The sequence below is a fragment of the Onychostruthus taczanowskii genome, unplaced genomic scaffold (genome assembly GCF_017590055.1).
Source record: "Onychostruthus taczanowskii isolate IOZ18803 unplaced genomic scaffold, ASM1759005v1 scaffold75, whole genome shotgun sequence".
Taxonomy (NCBI): domain Eukaryota; kingdom Metazoa; phylum Chordata; class Aves; order Passeriformes; family Passeridae; genus Onychostruthus; species Onychostruthus taczanowskii.
Window position 1 is genome coordinate 3,118,606 of NW_024505339.1, and position 24,997 is coordinate 3,143,602.

General features: G+C 49.4%; 2 protein-coding genes across 2 annotated transcripts; one reads left to right on the forward strand and one right to left on the reverse strand.

The window, feature by feature from the left end:
* Positions 1-203: 203 nt before the first annotated feature.
* STYXL1 (serine/threonine/tyrosine interacting like 1) lies at positions 204-11,005 on the reverse strand. The gene is made up of 9 exons (XM_041423207.1): positions 10,801-11,005; positions 9,469-9,530; positions 8,894-9,032; positions 8,478-8,534; positions 7,425-7,570; positions 5,951-6,096; positions 4,831-4,925; positions 3,040-3,149; positions 204-957 (listed from the first exon to the last, which is right to left on the reverse strand). The coding sequence occupies exons 1-9, from the start codon at positions 10,901-10,903 to the stop codon at positions 826-828; spliced, it is 990 nt and encodes a 329-aa protein (XP_041279141.1). The 5' UTR covers positions 10,904-11,005; the 3' UTR covers positions 204-825.
* A 28-nt stretch (positions 11,006-11,033) lies between these two features.
* On the forward strand, positions 11,034-19,802 carry MDH2 (malate dehydrogenase 2). Its single transcript, XM_041423206.1, has 9 exons — positions 11,034-11,220; positions 13,419-13,587; positions 14,322-14,405; positions 15,318-15,427; positions 15,961-16,086; positions 16,713-16,790; positions 17,870-17,969; positions 18,388-18,539; positions 19,500-19,802. The coding sequence occupies exons 1-9, from the start codon at positions 11,161-11,163 to the stop codon at positions 19,629-19,631; spliced, it is 1,011 nt and encodes a 336-aa protein (XP_041279140.1). The 5' UTR covers positions 11,034-11,160; the 3' UTR covers positions 19,632-19,802.
* Positions 19,803-24,997: the final 5,195 nt, after the last annotated feature.

The following is a 24,997-nucleotide window of genomic DNA, read 5'->3' on the forward strand; positions in this document are numbered from 1 at the left end:
ATGAGAAATTCCCTGGAATCGCAGCCCTGCGCTGCAGCGGGCCGTGTGAGCTGCGCCGGGCTCGCTCCCAGCTCGGGCAGCTCTCGGGCGCGCTCCCGGCCCTGAGCGCGTGTCCGAATGAGAACCGCGATCCCAAAGAATCCCAAAGCCAGCGCTAAATCCCAAACACGGAGTGCTGCAAAGCAGGGAGGGTTTCTGTCGGGTTTTATTTTGTGATGTCAAAGAACAGAATTCGGAGTGCTGTAAGAGACAGGACGGTGCTGATTCAGGTACTGGTTGAGGTTTCATGTGACAGCACTGAGGGTTTAAAGTCACCACCTCTCCCAGAGGTTTGGTTGTAGGATTAGAAAGCAGCAAATGGGAATTGTCAACAATCCATCAAGTGAGTCTGTGAGAGGCGGTGGTGGCTGTGAAGGCACTCACAGGGCGCAGGGACTTCTGAAACAGGGAAATTCTGTTCTCACCTCTCCGGGCTGGAAGTGGGCACTGTCAGACTCTAAATGTACTATTCCAGACCATGGGTAACAAACCTTTACAGAGATAACCCGACTGACTGCCCCACAGCTGTGGCTATAATCCCCTCTGCTTACAAAAGAGTCCAGCTGTGTCTAATGGGCCACATCCTGCAGGATCTGCATTCCCCAAACTTCCACCTCCTCCAGCACAGGTGAGTTCCCGAGGAAGATCCAGATCCTGACCCAAAATGACATGGAGCTAGAGGAAAGCTTTTCCATTACATTTGGGTCTTTTTTCACACAGCGTTCAGGGAGCTTTCTCCCCAGATGGGGAAGGCCTGAAGTGGCTTTCCCCAGGGGATGTTCTCTGTCAGTAATTTGGTTCAGACACGTCTGTGACTGGGAACCCATAGATTTGGGTCTCCCAGGCTGAGAGCTGTTCCACAAAGCCCCGGTGTGGTCTCATGTTCATTTTGCACTTCAGAAGGTATTTCCAAGCTCTCTGTAAACAGAAGGAAAATGAAGAAGTGTTAGGAATTGAACAGAAAGTGACTCTTGGGCATTTTCACAAAGCAGCTACACTTCAGACAGCACAGCTTTGTATTTGCTCCCTGTGCTGGACAGCAAGACCCTGCAGAGAGGAGTTTGGCACCAAAGTGGGGACAGGCTGGATCCAGATGTGACCCTAAGAGAAACCTGTCCCCTTCATGCTCTGCTCTCCTGGATACGAGGACAGCTCAGGCTGTTTTCACTGCTGAGCACTATTCCACTCTGCTGGAGCGATGCAATCCTGGATTTTCCACCCTAAAATGCTGCTCCTTCCACAGATGATGACCAAGCAGTGAAGTATCAGCCATAAAGGTCATAAAGCAATGAAGGTTATCACGTTTTTGGATTGGTGTGACCTGATGTGGCAGAGCAGTTATGACCTCGCAGTTATCCCACTGTATTAATTACAGCCATCTTAATTATTTGTTAGCTCCAAGTAATCACCTAGAAACTCTGACACACACAGGGCAGATCCACCAGCATTACTCCAGCTCCATCCCTGCGTTTTCCTGTCAGTGCTCATCTTCCTGCTCATAAAAGAGCTTGACCCCTGCACTTGTAGGGTTGCTTAAGGGAAATGAGACCAAAGGTCAGCAGATAGTGCTCCATTGGTTTGTTTTTCTAATCTTGCTGATTCTGCAGGCTCTGAGGCTGATATTCCAATATTTACTCCTCTGGGTTCACAGTGAGGGTGTCTCTGGTTCCCCTGGACTCAATGGATCTGCTCACATATTGCTCACTAACAGAATCAGGGGCTGCACATCCCAACTCTGCCTTGCTTTTTTGAAAGCTTTCAAAGATCTTTGCCTGGATTGCCTGGAGGATCACACAGCAATCTGTTGCACTGCTCTTGTCTGCAAGAAACAAACTTGTCTGCCAGGGTGATCCCTCGGGAAAGGTTTGCCCAGCCAACAGTGGGCAAGCACTGTCCTGTCAATATTTTCTTTTTTTTTTTTTTTGGCATTTAGTAAAATGCTGAGAGCAACCTGTTGATGCCAACTGAGGGGAATGGCAAGGCTCAGGCTGTGACTTTTGCACTGCCATTGGAAGCACATTCTGTGATTCAGTGAGTGGCTGTTATCAGCCTGCAGGAGCAATCACATCCCTGTTAGTGCAGGGACTGAACCCTGCCTGAGCCCTGCTGGCACCCTCAGCCTCTAATTACCCACTGGCACACAGCCATGGCAAGAGCTTTCCTCTTACATTGACATGTTTGCACAAAATCAATCACCTTATCAGATACAGACCCAGCTTTAGTGAAGTTTGGATCAATCTCTTCAAGCTCCTGAACTTTCCAAACAAGGGTGAGGTTTTTGAGGAGAGGCTGGTCAGTTGCCATGGGAACTCTCCTGCTCCCTGTCAGGAGGCACCAGGAGATGCTGCCTGTGTGTTGCATGCAAAGGGAGAAAGGCCTGACACCAGGGGAGAGGCCACCAGGCTCCTGCACATCCAGGTCATCCCCAGCCATCCTTCATTAATTTCTTTCATTAGTCAGAGCTATGGAACAGCCTGTGCTGGCCATCTGACCTGTACATCCCCTCTGGGCAGGTATTATCCCATTGCAGATTTCTATACAGGAGTGTCTGTGGGAGGGGATTGCTTCTGGAGGAATAAAAAAGGATTTTGGGAGGAGTCAGTGCTGAAGTCAATGGTAAATGAGAGCCCTGCAAACACTGGGTTCTGAACTTCTCTAACACCATGGAATTAAGAGATAGGATTGACTGCAGTAGCTTCCATTCTTTCCCTCAAATCCAGGAGATAAATACCATGTTCTGTATCCACAGCTCTGCTTTTCTAGCCCTTTAGTTAAGTAGGGAAAACAAAAAGAGTAAGGATTCACAGATCCAAAATCACACCTAATGCACCTCCTTAATGGTCTAAAGAAGATGCAATCTCAAATCATGTAACCAGTTCCATCATCAGGTGGATGTTGTGCATGAAATCACAGAGAGTGTCTCACAGTACTGCAGTGGTGTGTTTCAGCAGGAGAGCTGAGGGCAGAGGCAGTTTGTGTGGCCCTGTGACAGTGACATACCTGCAGGGAGAAGCGGCAGGAGTGCATCAGATAGGCCATGGTGGCTGTGCTGCTCCGGCTGATCCCCAGGCTGGAGAACACCAGCACTGCTCCCACATCCAGCTGAGCATCTGAGCCAAGAAATGCCAATCACAAGTTAGTGAGCTGGGAAATGGAGCTGCCCGTGGCAGTCAGGCACTAATTTGGTGACAGCTGACAGGGGGCTGCAGCCTGAGAGACAGGAGCCCTCAGGAGCCCTGACAGCAGCAGATGGGCACTGCCAGCTCCCATTTCTGTAAGCATCTGCCTTTCTTAAAAATGCACAGTTAGAACGTGGCCTTGAAGAGCAGTGCCAATGACAATGAGCAGTCAATGCCTCATTACACATCAGGTCACCCTCACAGCAGGGATCTCAGCAGAAGTGGGCTTTCATGACCTACCTGCTGTGGTCAGCATCACAGACTCTCCCCAGACAGGTCTAAAGGTATTGAAATTTTATTTTGCCTGGAAGGTTGCATATTTAATTAATAACTTTTTAATTCTTTCTCTCCCTCACTAGACAGAATGATGTTTTTAAAATATTAGCAACTGAACTCCAGAATTCATAGAGCAAAACCTTTTCTTTTAGTGCTGTCAAGATGTTTTGTTTGGTTGGTTTTTTTTTTTTGGTTTGTTTTTTTTTTTTTTCCCCAAGCACTAAGCCTGCATTTTTAAACTCATTTCTGTTGTGAGATACTACTTCTATCCTAAGATCTGGGTAGAACTGGCCTCACTCCAACATACACCTGGCATGAGGACATTCACACTCCTCTTGGAGTATGTGGAGAGCTTTAGTCTCGTGTTCTGGTTTGAGTAATCTGCTCTCCACTGCCAAATAAACAGTTCCACTATCAGGTAAACAGTGGAACACTTCCACAAGTGCAGCTAATAGGCTCTTGTAGTCCTGTTTGGAAACAGCCACAAATCATGTAATGTCAGAAGGAAACTTCTGAAACACTACTGGGAAAAAGTATGAGGCACAACGAAAGGCAAGTGAATATCAACATTCAATATTTCATTCATAATGAAATTCAATTCAGGACTACAGAATTATATCCTCAAGTGTTGTTTCTTTGTGTGCAGTTGTCATGTCTGATATTGTACTTGGATTAAGCTCTGTGGGGACAGGGTGGTCTTTTGCTTCTGTCTCTGTCCAGCACAGCTCAGCAGGGCCTTGGTCTGTGGCAGGAGTTATTTGAGAAGCACAATAAAAGATAACAACATGGTTGGACAGCATCAGGATGGAGCTGCAGGAGCCTGAGCTGCAGGCACTGAGCTGCAGAGTTGTGTTTTCTCTTGTCCTAGCTGATGTAATCAGCTGAAGGCAGGTTCATGCTGTCCAACCTGAAAGTCTTCCTGGGCCCTACAGTGGGTCTGCACTGCAAATCACAGAGATTATCAATGCCTCGTGCTGAGCTCTCTAATGTGTGTCACACTCTGCTTCAAATAAAGCTCTGCTGGCTGAAGATTTGGGCTGCTGAGAGTCAAAGGAGTCAGAGGGAATCCTATGAAGCCCTGGTAGATTCCCTGCTGCAAAGATTTGGGTGGAAAGCTCCCTGTTATCAGAGTGAGGTATCCTTTGAAGTGAGCAGGGACAGCAGAGTCAGATGCTCTGTAAAATCTCCTCTCTGTCCATCAGGCTGGTTAGTGAGGCAGCTCTGGTATCCATCAGGGTGTGGGCTTGCTTCTCCTCCTGTCTGGGCTTCCTGTCACTCCCATCTAATATCCTACAGTGAGCAAGGGCTCAGGAATTCCAGATCAGGATCCACTCACCTATGAAATGAGAAATGGTGGTGAAGGAAGAAAAAAGATCTGCCTCGAGTGAATCTGGAACAGATATATGGAGGGATTTACCTTCTTCTGCAAACCTGGAAAAGAGCACACAGACCACATGGAGCAGAGGAGCAGCCTTGGCAAGATGTGTTTGTTGGAGGCAAGGTGATAATTTTGTTTGCTGTTACATTTGTGAGTTTTTAATCATTGTCATCTTTAACATGATAAGGGATTTATTATGGTGAGGCACAGAGGTGTTTGTAGAACCATTTTAATCACTGATTTTCCATTTCAATGGTATCAGCATTGATGCCTTAACCTACAGACAGATAACCTACAGAGAGATAAATGAAAACAGATGAACTGAAAGCAGATGTGCTTTCACAGAGTGCGTGTTTGCTGTTTTGTGGGCCCCCCAGTTCCCTTCATGTGGTTTTCTGTGCATCTCCTCCTTTCACAGGCTCAGAGAACTCATGGGGCAAAAAATTGGTGAAGAATTTCCAAAATGTGGGAGCACATCATGCAGAGGACACAGGAATATTACCCACAGTGCAGAGACATTCCTCTGCAGAGAGCCAAAGGCATGAGAAATGTCTGCTGGTGCACATGTCCTGGGGTGGGTAACTGGAGTTGTTACTTTGGGTCAGCACCTTGAGAAATGCCACTGGGTTTTTCACTGTCTGAAACTGCATTTCCAGCAAGGCCTGCAGTGGGCTGTCTGGTCATGGACAGAGCAGGTAAGGAAGGAAGACCAAAAATGTGACATATTGCTGACTTAGCTTTTACACAGATGTGTTGGTAAGATTTTGCTCTGAAAGCTATTTAGAGATACAGGTTTTTCCTGAAGAGTGGTGGTATGTGATAGACTTGAAATACCAAGGGCTTCCCAGTGCTCCTCTTACCCAGTTCACCCGTGGCATGGTCAAGGGCTGCAGGACTGTGTTGCTGTTGTGCTAACTCTAGAGCAGAAATTAGAAAACAGCATGAAATGGCACTGGAATCTGCAGAGGTTTCCTTGGAATGCCACAGGCACTGACTCCTCTGCCAATAAACTCTGTGTCACCTCATTTTTTCACATCACAGACACTGGGGAAGGTAAGCCTTGAACTGTTTAACTTACAGTGTTACAGGCTGTTCAGAGACGTTGACCAGTGCTTTGATCCTCAGATCTTTCTGAATTTGTTTGTCACTGGCCTGCTTGAAATTGCCCATATATAGCTTTGCAGGCAGTATTTCTACAGGGTATGGCTGGAAGGTGTCTAGTTCCTGCCAGAAAGAAACCACAGGCTCAGGTTAGAGTGTCTCTGCTCCCATCAGCTCGATAAGTTCTTAAACAGAAGTCATGTGAAGAGTTGAACAGGCACTTAGTCAGCAGCCCATGACATATTTTAGTGTAATGATTCACTCAATCACCTGGATTTGCTGTATTTTGAAGTCTTTGCTAGTTTTACTGAGAATAATTAGCAGCCTCACTCTTGTTGTGGCATTACTTGAAGCAAATCCCAACTAAACAGGAGGTGGAATACGTTCTTTCCATTGTCTGGAGGGGCTGCAGCACGACAGATTGGTTTGATGTTCTCCCTGGTTGCTGTTTGCAAGGACAAATGAAAACATCTGCCACGTGCAGAGCTGCAGGTGCCCTGGAGTGGCACAGCACAAATCCACAGCTGCATCCGGCAGCGTGGAGGCTCAGGGGGAAAACAGGCAAGCAGCCACCAGTGCTGACATCCATCCCTAAGGGGACGTGCCTCGGATCCTGCTCCAGGAGCACAAAGGAGGAGTCCAACAAGTCAAAGCTTCAACTGAGAGGCAAGGAGGTGCCTGTGTCCAGCTGAGTCTGAGCAGGAAGCTCAGCAGGGAATTGCCCTTCACAGAGCAGCACAAAGTGAATCGATTTTCTCTCCTGTGCTGTAGCCTCCACAGGTTAGCACCATGTCATGGGCTATTTCCTGGGAACCAGAAGGGAACAATGGGAACAAAATACACCTTGGGATGAAAAGCTCTGTTGCCCAGCACCTTTTTAACCTGCCCTGCCTGTCCTAAATGTGCAATGAAGGGTAATTGTTTCTCATAAGGTAAATAGATTGATGTTTATAGGTGAAACCAAGCAAGAAGGACACAGTGTTTGAGTGGATGGCTGTTTTCTTCCTGGGCCTACTGAAAGAAGGCACTTGTGACCCTTCCTGATTAAAAGACATGGATCACAGTGCTTGGTAGGAATTGTACTTCTGTTTGGAAACATTTGCTGTGTACTATGCCAGATAACCACGTGTGAGAGAGCAGCCTGCTTGCTGTCATCACTTGTTACTGTTTGTTCAGTTATCTGCACTCTCCATAGGCCAGTTTTGGGGTTATCAGGGGAACATTCCCAGCTTGTTTTCATGAACTTCCTTTCATGCAATAGAAGAGGAAGAAGTGTGGCTGTAAAAGAATCAGTGGTGAGACTCAGAGCAAGCACAGTAACTCAAATTACACCCAATTCCTTTGTCTGAAATTACTGAGATACCAGGTTTGCACCACCATCTAACCTGAATTCACCAGCCATCACCAGCTGAATATTAGTGTCATCTACCTGGAAATCAGTCTCATCTCACCTGAGGCATCCACAGTGTCTTGTGGCTCTTCAGGAAATGGTAACAAGCTGAAAAACGCCTGTACCCCCCCTTCAGGAGGAGCACGGGGTGGCGGGTGAAGTGCTCCAGGTTTCTGGCATGGAGGAGGGCATCTCCTTCCTCAGCACCTAAAGAGACCAAAGAGCTCTTTGCCTGGGCAGCTTCAGTGTCTCCATCTCCTGACATCCACAGCAAATCCCTTTTCATTCCATCTAATGCTCTGGAGAAAACTTTGTTAAAAGCTCAACTTATTCTTTATTTGTTGCTGCAGGACAGTTACAGGGGGTGCTGCTTTTCCCCTCTCATCCTGATCTTTTATTCCTCTCCTGGTTTTTTTTCTAGGACCAGATTTCTTTTCCTCTCCCCGTTTTTCTTTGGGAAATGCTTGTAATAAGTTTCCATAATAGGGAAGTTTTATCAATTTAAATTTAATAATCTTAGTTTTATGGAGGCCCTTTTCTTTAGTCTGCTTTAGGCAAACAGGGAAAAAAAGGAAGTGTCTTAATTAAATTCTTCACAAATGTTTTAAACACCCCCCTCAGTGAAGTGGATTATGTGAGATGGCTGCTCTTCCTCCTCCTCCTCCTCCTCCCAAGGAATCCATCCTGCTTCCCTCTAGCCATGTCTGCTTTAGAAATAGATCAGCACAATAGAAACCCAGCTCTGATTCTCCACACCTTCCCTCCACTGCCTCACCCCTAAGCATTTAGGAACATGCTTGTTTTATTCATTCCCCTTACACCTCCACTATGTTTTTCTTTAAAACGTGATGTAAATCTTTGCTAAAACTCTGTAGCCTTTGTAAAGCTCAAACAAACAGAAGTGGTTCTGCTCACAGCAGAATCCTTGCCAAAGGATGTGTGAAAGCCAAACACTTCCATGGTTCAAGGAAAACTGAACAATGCCATGGAAAAGATTCCAGCACTTCACATTTCTTGGTGAACCCCATCAAATCACCACCTCCATTAAAGGTAAATCTTTTAAAATATCATGAAGTGAAAGCCTTTTGTGACCCTCAAAGAAGGAAGTACTCACTCTGGGAGCATGTGGAATCTGAGCTGCTGGTTTCAGTCTCTGAAGCAGTGCTGCTCCCTGAAAGGCAATTGTTGGACAGGCCAAATCTCAGGGAAATGTGGCAAGAAAAAAGAACCCATTCCTCACATGCAACAAGGAGCTTCAGAGGATCACCCACAGATGGGAAACCAGGGCTGCCAGGATGCTTTGAAATAAAACCTGGATTTTTGAAGCCTGAGAACATACACAACACAGTGCAAAACAGAGGCAGAGCACAGTTTTTCACATACAGAATCACAGAATAATGAGTTTGGAAGAGACCTCTAAGATAAACTGGGAACATTTACATCTCTTCCAAAAAACTCATAAAATTAAATGAGGAATGGGAAGAATCTCTATCCAGCAGTGAGGACTGGACTGACACGGGTCACACGTACCTGTTTCTTCCTCTTCCTCCTCCTCCTCCTCCTGATAGTCAGTGGAACCCAAAAAGCCAGTGTCGTGGTCATACACCACACAGAATCTGACATAGCCCAGCTCCTCGGGATTTGGGATCACATACTCCCCGGCAGGACTCTGCCAAAACCACAGAGCAATTCCATCAGGAGCACGGCTCCACTCTTCTCTGGTGCCATCCACACTCCTGACATCTTGCAAGCCACAGCTGCGCGCTGGGTTTGTAGGAGAGGGCGGGCAGGGCACTGGCAGCCCCGGTCAGCCAGGAGTGATGCAAATCCCGCAGATTGCTCCACCAGCAGCAGTGCGGGCGCCAGCGCTGTCCTTGTGGGGCAAGGCTGCGCTGCGTGAGCTCTTGTGCAATGTTTTCCCTGATCCTCGGCTGCGGTGTGGCAATCCTTCGGGCAGCAGGAGCCACCTTCGCTTTGTGACAGAATACATCCCCCCAGTGGCACGGCCGAGGCAGGGCAGGGGCTGGGACAATTCCCGTGGGTTTCAAAGCCTTCCTGCTCGCTGCTAAATCCAGGGGGGTTCACACAAACAGCAATCCCCTCACCAGTTCAATCCTCTGGGCAGTAACAATGTGGCTGTCGTCGAATTCAAGCTGAGAACGGGCATCTGAAAAAAACCAAGCAAGGCAGAGCAATTGGCTTTTAAAGCTCAAACAAACAGAGGTGGCTCTGCTCTGGTGGAAGGTGGAATCCTCTTTGTGTTTTGTCAGTGGGAATTCAGGCGTCACCCAGAGAAAGATGTTTGGAAATGTGGCACTTGGGGATATGCTTTAGGGGTGGTTTTAGTGTTGCAGGGTCAGCTGTTGGACTGGATGAACTTGAAGGACTTTTCCAGCTTTGATGATGCTGTGATTGGGGTTTTTTTAGGAACTGAGGCCTTCTGGTGTGGGTATAACAAGCTCCAGGGCTGATGTGAGTCTGTGTGTAACAGCAAGAGATAACCAGCACTGTTAGTCCTGAGCCAGGTGTGCTCCTGCAGCATTCCCAGCCTCAGGCCCGTGCTCTGTGCCTGCTCTGCCTCTGCTGCTCCAGAGCTGGGGAGAGGGGCACTGCAAAGACCCCAACCCCACTCCCAAACTGGCTAACTCCCTCACCAAAACATTTAATGATATTGCAATATCACTGTCACCCTTCTGGGGGTATTGGCACTATGCAGAATGGAAGTGGTTATCAGGAATCTCTGTGTAATGGTTGAGAAATCTAGTCCAGTTCTAGAACCTCTGGGAGCAGCAGGGGAGAGTGTGAATCCGTGGGACTGATGGGAGCAGGCAGAGCTGAGCACGGGGAAAGCCAAAGCAGCACCTGAAATGGGATGGGAGGAAGGTCCCGAGTGCCAGGCCCCAGAAATGGTGAGAAGTGACGTGTGAGCTTTTCCTCACAAGCCCTGTTGGCTCAGGATATCTGCCTGGGCTGAGCACAGTGCCTGGCTGCTGGCAGGGACAGGGATAGGCAGGGACAGGGATAGGCAGGGGCAGGGACAGGCAGGGACAGGGATAGGCAGGAGCAGGCAGGGACAGGGACAGGCAGGGACAGGCAGGGACAGCGATCCGCAGGGACAGGCAGGGACAGGGATAGGCAGGGACGGACAGGGGCAGGCAGGGACAGGCAGGGGCAGAAGAAGCAGGCAGGGAAGGAGCAGACAGGGCAGAGACAGGTAGGGACAGGGAGGGGCATGCACAGGCAGGAGGAGGGAGGGGGATAGACAGAGGAAGGGGCAGCAGCAGCAGCAGGGGCAGGCAGGGACAGGCAGGGACAGGGACAGGCAGGGATAGGGACAGGCAGGGATAGGCAGGGAAAGGCAGGAGCAAGCAGGGACAGGGACAGGGACAGGGGCAGGGACAGGCAGGGGCAGTGTCAGGCCTGTGCCGCGGCCTCACCCAGCAGGCACAGGTAGTTGGGCTCCGTCAGCCGCGATCTCCAGCGGTACTGGTTGATGATGTTGTAGAGGTGCCGGGGCTCGCAGAACATCACCCCCGCCATCCCCCTCCCGCCCGGCTGTCGCCACTGTCGCGACACCACGCTGCCCCTCCGGCCCGGCCGCGGGAGCGACGCCCGCCGGTCTCCAAGGTTACCTCAGGCGGGCTCTCGCGAGACTTCCTCCCCCTCCCTTCCCTCCGCGGGCGGCAGTCTCGCGAGAGCGGCGGGCGGAGCCGCGCAGGCGCCGCGCGGGCCCTGGAGGTCGTTGGAGTCACCGCTCGCTCGCGCCGCAGCCGCCGCTCGCGCCCGCCGTGCCCGCCATGCTGTCCCGCCTGAGCGCCGCCACCGCCCTGCGCCGCGGCATCGCCACCTCCGCGCAGGTACGGCCCCGCGCCGCCCCCTCCGTGCTGGGGCTGCTGCGGAGCTCGGGGGCAAGCCGGGGAGGAGCCCCGGCGCTGCTCGGTGCGGGGGCTGTGGAGCACAGGCGCTGCCCGGTGCGGGGGCTGTGGAGTACAGGCGCTGCCCGGTGAAGGGGCGCAGGGCGGCGATGCAGGCCTGCTTGTTCTCCGTTCTGGGCCCGCAGGGCCGGCGTTGGACGTAGTTCCTCCTCCGGGACTGCGAGGCTCGGGTGGAACGCAGGCCCTCGGTGGGGGCTGCGGGGTCGGGAGGCAGCCCCGGTGCTCCTGGGCTGTGGAGCCCGGAGCCCTCCTCGGAGCGGGGCTCAGGTGGAGCCCGGACCCGGCCTTGGTGAGGGGCTGCGGGGCTCGGGTGGAGCCCGGACCCGGCCTTGGTGAGGGGCTGCGGGGATCGAGGGAGCCCGGGGAGGGCCCCATAGCCTCGCTGAGATGCTGCGGGGCCGGGAAGGAGCCCGGGGCCTCAGTGAGGGGACTGTGGAGCTGCAGGGCTCGGAGAGGGGCTGGCAGCGTGTGCCGGTGCCTCGGGGGTCTCGGTGCTGGCGGTGCCCGGGGACAGCACCGTGGCCCTGCGGGTCCCGGCCCGGCAGCTCCCACCCTGCTCCAGCCAGGCTGCGGCTGTGGTAATGCGGTATGAGCTCCCTCTCTCTGACGGTGTGCAGAGGGTGATGGGTCTGCTGCTTCCTCCCTCGAGTGCAAAAATGCCCCTGCGTTCCGGAGGTGTTAAGAACTAAAGCCGGTGGTTGGTTTAGCAGTAATCCTTTGTGTGCCAAAATCCACTATGCTGGCTCCACAACTCTGCTGTGGCTGCAGGGGTAGAGACCCACCTCTGTCCAGTGTTAATAGGCCCGGTGGGATGTAAAGGACTGCGTGTGCCAAAATCCACTGTGCTGGCTCCAACCACTCTGCTGTGGCTGCAGGAGTAGAGACCGACCTCTGTCCAGTGTTAATAGGCCCGGTGGGATGTAAAGGACTGATTATTGCAGCTGTAAATAAGTGTTGTATAGGAGAGCCTTGTCTAAGTCTTTTCATGGAAACTATATTTATTAGCGGTGAGATTTTGACCCCGCGGTGTCAGCTCGGTCACAGATGGGGCTCAGCAGTGACTCATGCCAGACTTTGCTTCCTCTTAAAGAGTTTCATGCAAAATTCAGTTTGTTACAGTAGCAAGAAAACCGGGCTTATCAGAAAACTCAGAAAACTGAGGTTCATCTGGTCCAGTTCTTGGGTGGATTATTTCCCATCATAGCACAGTGATTAAGCTGTTCATGAAGGGATGTGGAGCTATTACTGCTTTTATCTGGAAAGATTGTGATAAAGAATGGCATTCTCAGCAGTAATTGCTCATTACATCTCCACAGGAGTTTTCCATCACAGTGTTGCATTTTAAGGTTGTTCTGGCCCCTGGAAGGAGCTTTTCTCTTCTGGAGCAACACTTTGCAAACAGGCATTTGTGAGAGAAATTACACCCTGCCAGTCAGTAGCTGAGTGAGGATAAAATTGGTCCACAGGGCAGCCAAGCAGAGTTGATTTTACTTGATTCTCAGCCACGTGATCAAAGCTGGAAATTGTAGTCACTTAATGTTCTCAGTCCTGAATCTGCAGGTGCTATTTTGGATTTATATCAGGTTAAACGTGTTCTTCACATATATGCAGTGGTTATTACATTTCTTGTAGTCCATTACATGTATTGATTTGCCAAATGGAAAGCATGTTTTTTTATACTGGCAACATAAACTAGAAAAATAGAAAGCGGTTTTGTGTTTTTTTTTTTTTTTATACTGGCAACATAAAGTAGAAAAGCTACAAACCAGATTTGCCCTAAATCAGGCCTGGGCCCACAGGGTGGCAGATATTAGTCTCAGGCAGGCATTTCTGTTGGGAGAAGGGTGATCCCTTGGGTTCCTTTGCCCTAGCCTTGCTTCCCTTTTGAGTTTCAGATCACAGGTAACCATTTTTTCCGACTTACTGTCCTACCAATAAACCTTTGGGAGGTTGCTGTGATGGGTCATTTTCTGTAGGTTTAAACTATCAAGTTTACACAGTGCTTGGTAAAAAAATGAGAAACAGGACTGAAAGTAAAGAAAGAGTGGTGAAAGGTCACTGTTGGGAGGGGGTGACTGCCAGAGCAGCTCTCCAACGTGTTTGCTGTCTGTTTTGCACAGAACAATGCCAAGGTGGCCGTGCTGGGGGCCTCGGGGGGCATCGGGCAGCCCCTGTCGCTGCTGCTCAAGAACAGCCCCCTGGTGAGCAAGCTCAGCCTCTACGACATCGCCCACACGCCGGGCGTGGCAGCCGACCTCAGCCACATCGAGACCAAAGCCAACGTCAAAGGTACCTGGGAGTGCCTGGCTGCCAAAGGGACCCTCCCACGGGGGGGCTCTGACCCTCCGCTGCCCGTTGTTGGGAGGGGAGATCTTCACCCACTGGGCCTGAAGCCCAGGATCAAGTTAAATAGCTTTTTCCTCAAGCAGTGAATGATTAATTAAGGTTTAGCTGATTAGATTGACGTGTATGGAGATAAGTATGGGCTGTGGTTGCACTGTTGAAGGGAAATTTGTGACATCTGGCAGGAAACATTCAGTGGAATTGTCTCAGAGTGTTGAATTGAAAAGTTTGACTAGAAATAGGTTTACCATTCTCTGGGTGAATTCCATGTGCTTATTTTCTCTTAGATGAAATCAAAACTTAATCTGCTCATCTTTTATCTGAAGATAACCAAAAGGTGACATTTTACATGAATGTGCCAGTCTGCAGTTCTCTGGGGGCACTGACTCTAGTGCCAAGGCTTTTGGAGGGTAAATACACATAGCAGGAGGAACTGAGAGTTTGGAAACAGGTGAATGTGAGATTCTCACCACTCTCATTCTGTAAGTTTTAAAACAAGGATAAAACATCAAATGGGATCTATCCATAATTGTGTTTCTTTGCTTTTCAGCATCAAGTCTAAATTGAAGGTTAAATTTAAAGAAAAAGACTTGGATGCCTCTGGGCATGATTTTATACTTCAAAGTGTCAGCTGTTTAGTAACTGTCAAAAACATAATGCCTGAATGTCTTCCATTTCAGGCTTCATGGGACCTGAGCAGTTGCCAGAATGTCTGAAGGGCTGTGATGTTGTTGTTATTCCAGCAGGAGTCCCAAGAAAACCAGGTAGGCTCTCTTTGTTGGAAAGCCCCAGGGCTGCTTGGAAGTGGATCTCTGCAGTTGTGCTCAGAGCTGTGTCTGTTGGGTGGAAGGGCTCTGTTCATGCTCCTGCCCAGAGCTCCCTGTGGTATCAGGCAGCTCATTCAGCCTCTCTTGCACTCTCCCTTTTGAAATGGGCTAAATTGATTTCTGGATTTCCTTCTTGGGCCTGAGCTGCAAAGGCTTTTCATGCAAGTGATCCTAAATCTCCTTTAGTGTTTCTTGTCCCAGAGCAATCCTCGAGGAATAAAAACTGGTTCTTTGTTTAATTTCTCAGCAGAAGGTAAATAATCCATTTTGTTTTGTGTACAGTTGGGGCATCTCTGAATAAATGCTGTTAAATCTTTTTAGAATGTTTCTGACCTCCTCCATTTCTGTTTTCTAGTATCTTATTAGGAACATAACAAAATTCTAGACTTTAATGCCTAGCTCTTCCTAAATCTTCATTTTTCGTAGTTAAAGTAGTTGCTTCAATAGCAGTGGGGGGTGGCACTTACCCAACCAGCAATATTTTACACACAGCAGTTGTCATTTAAACTGTAGTTGTGGAAGTGGCTTAAAAGAGGGAGGAGGATTGATCTTGGGAGCAGTGTGCTGCTCTGAGCAGCACGGGTGTGGGTTGTGTGGTCACAGTGTACTTCAGGCAGCCTCAGTGAGGTGGGTTCTGTCAGTGGGCAGTGGTTGCTCCTGGAAAAGGCTGATCTCTTCATTAGTGACAGGAGTTACCTGTGGTGCCAATTCCTTACTGCAGCTGGAAAATTTGTTCTTGATCTGTGAAACCAGAGGCTGATGTGTGTCTGTCCAGAGCAGAATATTGGATTTTGATTGCATTTCCTGCCTGTGGTGGTAACTTAAAATCCTGCCCTGGCTGTGTTTTAGGTATGACCCGTGACGACCTGTTCAACACCAATGCCAGCATTGTTGCCTCTTTGACAACTGCCTGTGCAAAGCACTGTCCAGAAGCCATGATCTGTATTATTTCTAACCCAGTAAGTATTTTCTACCTTGGAATGTAGAGGAGAAACTTCACCAAATTCCAGATACTAGAGTATACCAAATGCTAGAGTAATCCAAATTACTACTAATTTTGAACAGTATCTTTAAAGTCTACAGTGTATTTGCAGAAAAGCCTGGTTCTACTAACCCACTTTTCTTGGCTATTTTTAATTCAGAGAAAAGTTTAATTCAGAGAAACTTGGATGTAAAAGTGCTTAATATCTCCAAGTCTATGTGACTGGTTATAATGCAAGCTGGTATTAGCTGGGATAAAAGCCTTAGCTCACTAAGGGAGGAGCCTTTGTAATGGGAATGAACAAATTTATTGTCTTAATGGTTATTTAAAATTAATGATTTTTATTCCAGCCTGACTGTAAATGGCTCTTCAATTTAGGCATTAAAGTAATTGGCTACAGTTGATTCCAAATTGGGAGTATAGTTCGGGTTGTTAATTGGCCTGTTAAGTTCATGCATTGGCTTTTTATTAAACTGCTTTTAATCAGTGCTTGCCTCTTGTTGCTTGTAGGTAAATTCAACCATCCCAATAACTTCAGAAGTCTTCAAGAAGCACGGTGTGTATAATCCCAACAAAATCTTTGGCGTTACGACACTGGACATCGTCAGAGCGAATACTTTTGTGGCTGAACTGAAGGCAGGTCATGGTTAACGTGCAGGGGGAGGGATACTGCCTGCTTTGATCATCACATCTATAAAGAAGTGCTTCCAAAATCGCTGCAGAGAGCCAAAGGAGCTCGGATTTCTGTGCAGCTAGAGGCAAAGGCAATGATTCCCTGTCTCCCTTATTTAGAGGAGCCTGAAGATAAGGTTTCTTGCAAAATGTGGTTCAAGAGACTTTGACCTTTCCTTTTCATAGCTGTGCCCTGCAAGTGAGCTATGTGTTGGCCTTAATTCCCTTGGCATTCCCAACCCTGCCATGCAACCAGAGGAGAGAGTTGAGTTGTGGTGTGTGTTTGCAAGTCAAACTGTGCTGTGTGTCACAGGATACTCTGCAAAGTATCAGGAGCTGTAACAGGTTACTGCTCCTAATAGCCCTGGTGGTGTTTATGTTGTGCTGCTCTTCATCCATCCTGCAGTAATAATATCCTGTAACTGTATGAAGTGATCAGAGTAACCCAGGGTTCTGCTCTGTAGATGTGGCTTTGTCCCTTTTTCTGGAACTCCTGCCCTGTGTGTGCTGATATCCAGGGCAGAGAGTGAAGTCACTTGTTTTTCTTGCCCGTGTGCTTCAGTAGCTGGAAAGTTTTGTGTTTCCCTCAGGGCTTGGATCCAGCTCGAGTAACTGTTCCAGTTATTGGTGGCCATGCTGGGAAGACCATCATCCCTCTGATCTCTCAGGTGAGTCAGGGTGACAGCTGTGTGTGTGGCAGCACACTCAGCAGCATGGCAGGGTGGATATCAAGTGCCTCTGTGATGGCAGGAAACGTGCTAGGATACAATCTGCTCTCATGGCTGCTTTCCTTCTGGGATGGGGTAAAAGGCAACAGCCTAAATCTGAACCCATCTGGGCAGTATAAAGTTCCAGCTTTCTTCTAAAGGAGTTTGGGATAAGAACTGAGGGGTAGTGTGGGTGTTTAGGTGTCCTGGCACTGTTTGTGACAGGTATCTCATGACAGGAGAAAAAGTGAAGTGATTTTGCCGTGACGGACTGGGAACCCCACTTGAAGCTCCAGCATTGAAAGGCACAGCTCAGGCTGTGCAGGGAGGCCTGTTCCAGCCATGACTGGTAGTCTGGCCCTGCAGCCAGGCTGAAATGCAGTTCTGAACAGGTGCAGTCTCATGGGGAGGTGCTGGGATGTGGCCAAGGAGCAGTCTGTAACAAAGGGAGAAAAGCTGTGCTCTAAGTGGGGAATAAAGTATCCTTTACAGAAGGATTTTCTTGGGAATTGGAGCAAGGGCTTTGGAGCAGCTGAATGCTGAGAGGTGCTTTAGTTAAACAGTCCTTTGGGACAGACACAACTGTGCTTAAGCTACTGGTGTAGCTGTAACTGAAGGTTCAGTGAATTCCTAAATACTGCTGGGAAACTGGATCTTCCATAAGGCTTGACTTCCATAATGCTGCGGTGACCCAAATATTTACAAGAAGACTTTCTGAAATTCCTAATGCTTGGAGGGTGTCTGTAGTGCACAGGACTACACAGTAGTGAGGAGCCGTGGCAAGCCCTGGTTTGGCTGTGAAGCTGTGGTTTGTCCCTGAGGAAGCTGGGCATGGCTGGGTTCCTGTTCCAGGCCATGCAGTAACCCCAGCTCTGACTTTTACAGCTGGTCAGTGTCACACAAGCTGTGAGCTGGGGAACCCCATTTTGCCCAGTTGAAAATTATTGGTAACAACTGCAGTGGTACAAAAGATACTGTGTGTTTTATGCTGAATCTGGAGATGTTCTGGTATTGGTAGTAACTTCTTTTTTCCCATCCAGTGCACACCAAAAGTGGAGTTTCCTCAGGATCAGCTGGAGAAGCTTACAGCAAGAATTCAAGAAGCTGGGACTGAAGTTGTCCAAGCTAAAGCAGGAGCAGGTGGGTTCTTGAGTAAAGCTCCCAAGTAAGTCTTGTTGACTGTCTGTAGGGCTGCAGTCCTCTGCAGTTTAATCTTATTAACAGATATGAACTGCTTGTTGTCAATCTCACTGCTCTGCTCTGTCAGCTGCTGCCTGGGCTGTGCTACTAGAAACAGCTCAGTATGTAAGACTAAATAGTAAATGATCCTACACCATCTATGGCTTTAAAAGAATCTTCTCTGTCAAATTAAGCTGTTTCTTTTATAAATCTGGTCAATTAGACACATGTAGCTGGCCAAAAGCTGCTGCTTTATCTAACTGGTCATGAGCTTGAAGTCAGTGACACTGCATTATTACTGTGGTATGGAAATCTTTGATGCTAAAGGAGGTATGAGGTTTCAATGTGATCTGTTCTGAAAGTGGTTTAACTCTCCCAGGATCTGCCACCTTGTCTATGGCCTATGCTGGTGCTCGATTTGTGTTCTCCCTGCTGGATGCCATGAGTGGAAAGCAGGGCGTTGTTGAATGTGCCTTTGTTCGATCGGACGTGACAGAGGTCCCGTACTTCTCTACACCTCTGCAGCTGGGGGTATGTACTTCACATCACAAGCCTTATGAACAGCAGCTACTGGTTGTGTCGTGTGGGTTTTACTCAGTGGTTTCAGTTTAGCTGAGTGCCTGCTGTTGCTGGAGTTAACAGCTGAGTGTGCCTTTAAGAGCCTGCAGTATTTGGGTGTGGTACTTAGGCACAAAGCTCAGTTTGACAAGGATGCTGCTGCTTTTATCTGCTCTCAGACTGCAGGTCACTGAGTAACCAGAGGTTCAGACTTGGCTTAAGAGGTCACACTAGCCTCAAGACAGGCCTGTTTACTCTGGGCTTTCCTATGATTAACCAGAGTCAGCAATCCTGTCTCCTCAGCTTGATCTGCTACAAGCAAATCCTCAGAAACTGAGGCACATGGGGAGCTACAGCATGGATTAGGATTAACAGCTTGCTTTCAGGACCTCTGCTGAACTCTGAAAGCAGTGTTCCTTTTGTCACCCATACCCTGGGGGAGTGGAAAACAGTGATGCTGCAGCCCTGTCATGGCTGCTGGGATGCAAAGGGTGGTGTTTGCTGTCTTGGGGGCAGTCTGGTGAGGGGGTGGAAGCAGAGGGATATTAAGAGGGAATGTAGACATCTTGAAAACCTGGGAGTGCCACTCTGAGGCAGTTTGAGATGGCAAGCAAAGGACATACACCAGAGGAGGTCCTCTTGCAGATGGCAGCTGTGGAGTTAGGAAGAATCAGGTGGTGTCAGTCTCCTCTTGAAGGAGCTGCTGGGTTGGCTTCTGGTTTCACACATGTGAATGAGAAGTTTGTGAGGGCTCCAGAAGTTGCCACAGATAGTAAGAGACTTCTTTCCAGGAAGCACAGAGTTGGCAGACTAGAGATGACACAGGTGCCAGGCTGGGTCTCTGTCTCAGCTGGATAATACTTAGTCAGAGCTGTTAAGCTACTCTTTAGGTCATTCAATGAATGGTTAATCCTTAAATCCTCTTTCCCTCAGAAAAAAGGAATTGAGAAGAACCTAGGCCTTGGCAAGCTCTCCCCCTTTGAAGAGAAGATGGTTGCTGCGGCCATGTCTGAGCTGAAGGGTTCTATTAAGAAAGGAGAGGATTTTGCAAAGAACTTCAAGTGAAGACTTGACAACGGGGAGGAATTAACTTCCTTAATTTATTAAGGCATCATGTCACTTTTTGACTTCTGATTCAAAGCTCATGCTTTGGTTGAAGTCTGTCTGTATTAGCTTGATGCTTGTTGCCAGTGCAGAGTCTAATCATCAATAAAACAGCCTCATTTTTTCAGTGTACCACGTGGAGTTGTCCTGATGTGCTTGTTGTCCTTTGGAAGGTGGAGGCTGTAGGTCTCTGAGGGGGGATTAGTTTCAGCAGGGATGAAATAGCCTTGGGAAGAGGGTGAACTGATTATCCCAAGTCTGCTGCTGCCTGGGTTTGGGCTCCTTGTTCAGCACAGCCACCAGGTGTGACCAGATCAGGATGGGTGTAGGGGCTGCACAAGGGATAACTGAGTGAAATTATGTAAAGTATGTTTTTTCAGGAGGTGGCATTACCTCTATTACCTCGTGTTACCTTAATCTCTTATGTAATTTGATTTTAAAGAAGTTAGTGAAAGAGCACAGCGTTTGAAACATCAGTCCTGCACTAAGACAATAATTAAACTGCTGAGAGCGACTTCTTTCTAGTTAGGAACAAAAGCCTTGATTTAGCATCTCCATAAATTTCTCTTACATTCATCCTCTTGTGAATATAAAAATAAATGTCTGCAAGAAGATGGTGATGACGAGTTCTGTTGCTGACTTCTTTGAAGGTAAGCTTTAATGAAGGAAGCTATTAATTCACTCTTCCTCCGTGCTCTGCGCTGCTTACGCTGTTGCTTTGAATTGCTCTCATCCGTGTAGGTTGAATTCTAAGTTGAAGAGACTTTATTTTGATGAGTGAAGGAAAAGCCAAAGCCCAGCACCTCTGGAGGAACTGAGGTGAATGTTGGTTTGAGCCAGAGAACATGGGGTGGTTGCTTACAAGAAAGATACCTGAAAGTCATAGATACTCTTTGGTCACTGCCTTTTATCTTCCTCCCACATGTGGTTTTTTTTTTTCTGAGCTGTCTTAACTGGGTTATATTTTTTATGATTTTAATTAGTTCATCATTCTGAAACAGATCACACAGTTGTGACTGTTGTAGATGCATGGAGAATAAACTATCTGGTTCTTTTTCTGCCCCGTGGAAGATGTGGGCAAGAGGACAGCAAGCACAGTCCTTGTCACTCCTCTGCAGAAATCCAGCGTGTTAAAAGCTCAGTTTCTTTACAGGAATAGTAATGAAATAGAAGCGTTGGCAGTCATTACTCAGCAGGCTCGGAACAAAGTAATTATTAGGTGGTATTAATAGAATTAAAGATCGTGTTGGAGGGGGCAGGGGAGGATGTCGGAACTGGAGGACACTGAGGAGGAGTGACAGGCCAGACCTGGTAAATGTGACAGAGATGTTCCAAACAATAAATGGAAAGCATGTGGCAGACTGTTCTAACTGGATGTAGGGGTCTTGGCAGCAATTTCAGACCTGAAATAGGCAGGACAGAGTGTTAAAAGCAGTGTGTGTGCACCTGCAGAGGTGTGTGTCCAGTCTGGGTGCCCAGGTGGTCCAGGGGCACTGCTCCACGAGCTGCAGGGAAAGCCTTGCCTTGCAACCTGCAGGGCAGGAGCACACGTTTGTTCCAGTCCTGCTATTTTTAATACAGCAGATAGAGCAGATTTCTGAGCATTGGAGACTTCAGAACTTGAGGTTCATTGTGTGGTTTAGGTTATTCAATCTTCTTGTGTCAGCAGTCCAAGCCCAGCAAAGTCTGGGGGAATTGCATGGACAAGCAGAAAGCTTTGCTTGTACCAATGGGGACTCAGGGGCAGCATGGGCAGCGGAGCTGAGGTGGAAGAGGATTATGTCTCAGCACCTGCTGACTTGTAGGTTCTCCAAGTCTCCTTCAAATCTCCTGAATGTTAACAAAGTCCCTGCACTCTTTGGATTTTGGGGTTGTTTTTTGTTCTCCCCAATCCCATTCTGCATTTTTGGAGTTGCAGCTATTTCTGTGCTGGAAATCTGCTCCCTTTTGGGAAAGGAGAGGTGACAGCTTTCGTGGCTTTCTGCAATGAAGTCAGAGGCCAGAAGGACACTGGCTAAAGGTGAGAAGTGTACTTGTGTCAGTGCTCCCTGCTCGGTCACTGTGCTGTCCCTGTGGCTGAGCAGTGCTGTGGTGAGTAACGATCCCTCTGGGGACTGGAGATGGTTTGTAAAGGTGTGGGTCATCCCATCCCTTCTCTCTGAGCAGATTCCCTGGAGGAGGAAGGGAGCTGGGGCATATCCCTCCCTGGGAGGAGCAGGAATCAGCTGGGTGTACTCAGATAAGCCAACCCTCTGTCCTGGGAGTTGTTTCCTGGTGCTGTGGCTCTGACACAAGACCTTCTTCATCCTCTCTCCAAGTCCTGCAGCGGGGCTGCCCTGCTGAGTCACAGCACTCATCCAGTGCTGGCAGCTTTGTGTTAACCTGTGGAGGGGGATGACCCCGTCTGGAGGAGGTGAAAAGCCTGCCCTGTGCAGATCTCTTGGGTTTCATCCTTTCTACTGAGCAGATTTTGCCTTGCTGGTCTCTAAGCACCTCTTCCCCTGCAGCATCATTTCTGCACATGGAGCTGCCACCTCCTTGGGCAGCCCAGCCCTGTGTCGGAGCACAGATGTCAAGATACAGAAGAGATGTGTGTGGAGAGTAATAAATAAAGATTCTCCAGATAGCCATATATCAGGTCACTCGAGCCCACCTGCTGCTCCTCTGCTGCTGCAGCAGCATGTTAAATGCAGGAAAGGATAGAACAAGGAGAAAAGCAATTGCTGAGTGGTGTAACTCAGTCCTCATCCTGATCATTGTTGTCCTGGGGATGACCACAGGAGCAGGCTGGCAGACCTGTGTCTATTATTCCTGGGAAATCTGTTTTCCTTTCCTGGCTCTGTGCCAGGGCTGGTGCTTTGGTGTGGGGGTACAGACCTCCCACCCCGAGCCCCAGCTCCCCCTGGGGGGCTCTGGGAGCTGCCAGCAGCCACTTTGCTTGGGGTAAGGCTGGTACAGCTGCAGCAGGTGTGGCTGAGCCTGAGGACAATCCATGGCATTTCAGTGATATTTAGGAGAAGCAGAAGAAAGAACAACGGTTTAGTGCAGCCTCTGCCTTGTCAAAGCTGGCTGCCTTCCCAGCTCCAGCGAAAGAGGGACTGGAGGGGGCTGGAGGTGCTTCAGGAAGGTGCTGGGTAACTATTGCCCTCTCTCAGGAGCCCACCTCCAAAATTCACAATCTCCAGTGCTTTCTCCCCACAGAATCTGCCAGGACAGAGATGCTGCTGCCCTTTCCTTCCCTGGGCAGCCCAGCTTGTGCACCACCAGCCTGGGGTACCCTGTGCTCAGTCTCACATTACTGGGGTTGGCAGTTCAGAGCAGGCAGCGCATCCTCTGCCCAGGAATGGGGAAAGGAGAGGTGGAAATACACCCCGAGGTTGGCTGGGTGTAGCTGGGGGCACAGGCAGCTCTCCCCCACAGCCAGCTCAGCTTCCCCCTTTCCTTGCAGGGCAAGGGCAAAGGGTTTTAACATGAGCAGGAGCACCACAAACCATCTGAGCTGCGGATTTGGCTTTGCACAGAGCTCTCCCCCTTCCCTGGCTCTCCCGCCTGGCCACAGGCAGTGTGACAGATAGCCATATATCAGGTCACTCGAGCCCACCTGCTGCTCCTCTGCTGCTGCAGCAGCATGTTAAATGCAGGAAAGGATAGAACAAGGAGAAAAGCAATTGCTGAGTGGTGTAACTCAGTCCTCATCCTGATCATTGTTGTCCTGGGGATGACCACAGGAGCAGGCTGGCAGACCTGTGTCTATTATTCCTGGGAAATCTGTTTTCCTTTCCTGGCTCTGTGCCAGGGCTGGTGCTTTGGTGTGGGGGTACAGACCTCCCACCCCGAGCCCCAGCTCCCCCTGGGGGGCTCTGGGAGCTGCCAGCAGCCACTTTGCTTGGGGTAAGGCTGGTACAGCTGCAGCAGGTGTGGCTGAGCCTGAGGACAATCCATGGCATTTCGGTGATATTTAGGAGAAGCAGAAGAAAGAACAACGGTTTAGTGCAGCCTCTGCCTTGTCAAAGCTGGCTGCCTTCCCAGCTCCAGCAAAAGAGCAGGACTGGAGGGACTGGAGGGGGCTGGAGGTGCTTCAGGAAGGTGCTGGGTAACTATTGCCCTCTCTCAGGAGCCCACCTCCAAAATTCACAATCTCCAGTGCTTTCTCCCCACAGAATCTGCCAGGACAGAGATGCTGCTGCCCTTTCCTTCCCTGGGCAGCCCAGCTTGTGCACCACCAGCCTGGGGTACTCTGTGCTCAGCCTCACATTACTGGGGTTGGCAGTTCAGAGCAGGCAGCGCATCCTCTGCCCAGGAATGGGGAAAGGAGAGGTGGAAATACACCCCGAGGTTGGCTGGGTGTAGCTGGGGGCACAGGCAGCTCTCCCCCACAGCCAGCTCAGCTTCCCCCTTTCCTTGCAGGGCAAGGGCAAAGGGTTTTAACATGAGCAGGAGCACCACAAACCATCTGAGCTGCGGATTTGGCTTTGCACAGAGCTCTCCCCCTTCCCTGGCTCTCCCGCCTGGCCACAGGCAGTGTGAAATCACCACCTTTGCATTCCCTGCTCTTGATTTGCTGCAATGCCCGAGAGCTCCCACTTCCCTCCTGGGTGCCTCAAAGCCGAGCTGGAGAATGCGCCGAGGCAGGAGGGTTTGTTTGCATTTACAGGGAAACCTGTTAATAAAGGAGACCAAAGGGACTGCTCTTTTCCTGGCTGTGGGAACAGATGGCTGGATAACGCAGTGCAATTAATATGCAGGGAGCCCTGCCGGGGCAGGGATTTGATTGCCTGTTAGGAGAGGTTAGCACGCTCAAGCTGAGCTCTGCCACCACACTGCCCGTCCCTGGCACCTGCTGCCTGCTGGGACTCTGTGGGGACACTGGGACAGACTGGATGGGGTCACAGATGAGAGTGTGGGCACCGGATACAGGGCAGGATGCAGCTGGGGACTCTGGGGCAGTGGCAGGTCGCTGCTCCTCCCATGCTGGGTGATGCTCTGGGAGCCCTTTGGGTTTGTAAAAGCAAAGGATGGCTCTGCTGATGAATGACTGCTCAGGGGTATTTCCAGGCTGGAAGGGCAACTCTGGATTGTGTTCTTTCCTCCTGGACTTGTTACCTCTGGGTAAGGAGGTGCCAAGGAGAGCAGCAGGCTCCTGGATGAGCTGAGGGAGGTGGGCACAGGAGGTGGGCATCTCCTTGCTGCAGCACAGCGCAGGTACAGAACATTTCCCAGGGCTTCAAAGAGTGACCCAATAAATCCACAGGGAAGAAAAAGCCTTGCCAAGGCCTAGGAGGGTTAGGGAACCTTGAGGAAGCAGAAAACCCAGCAAACCCACCCCA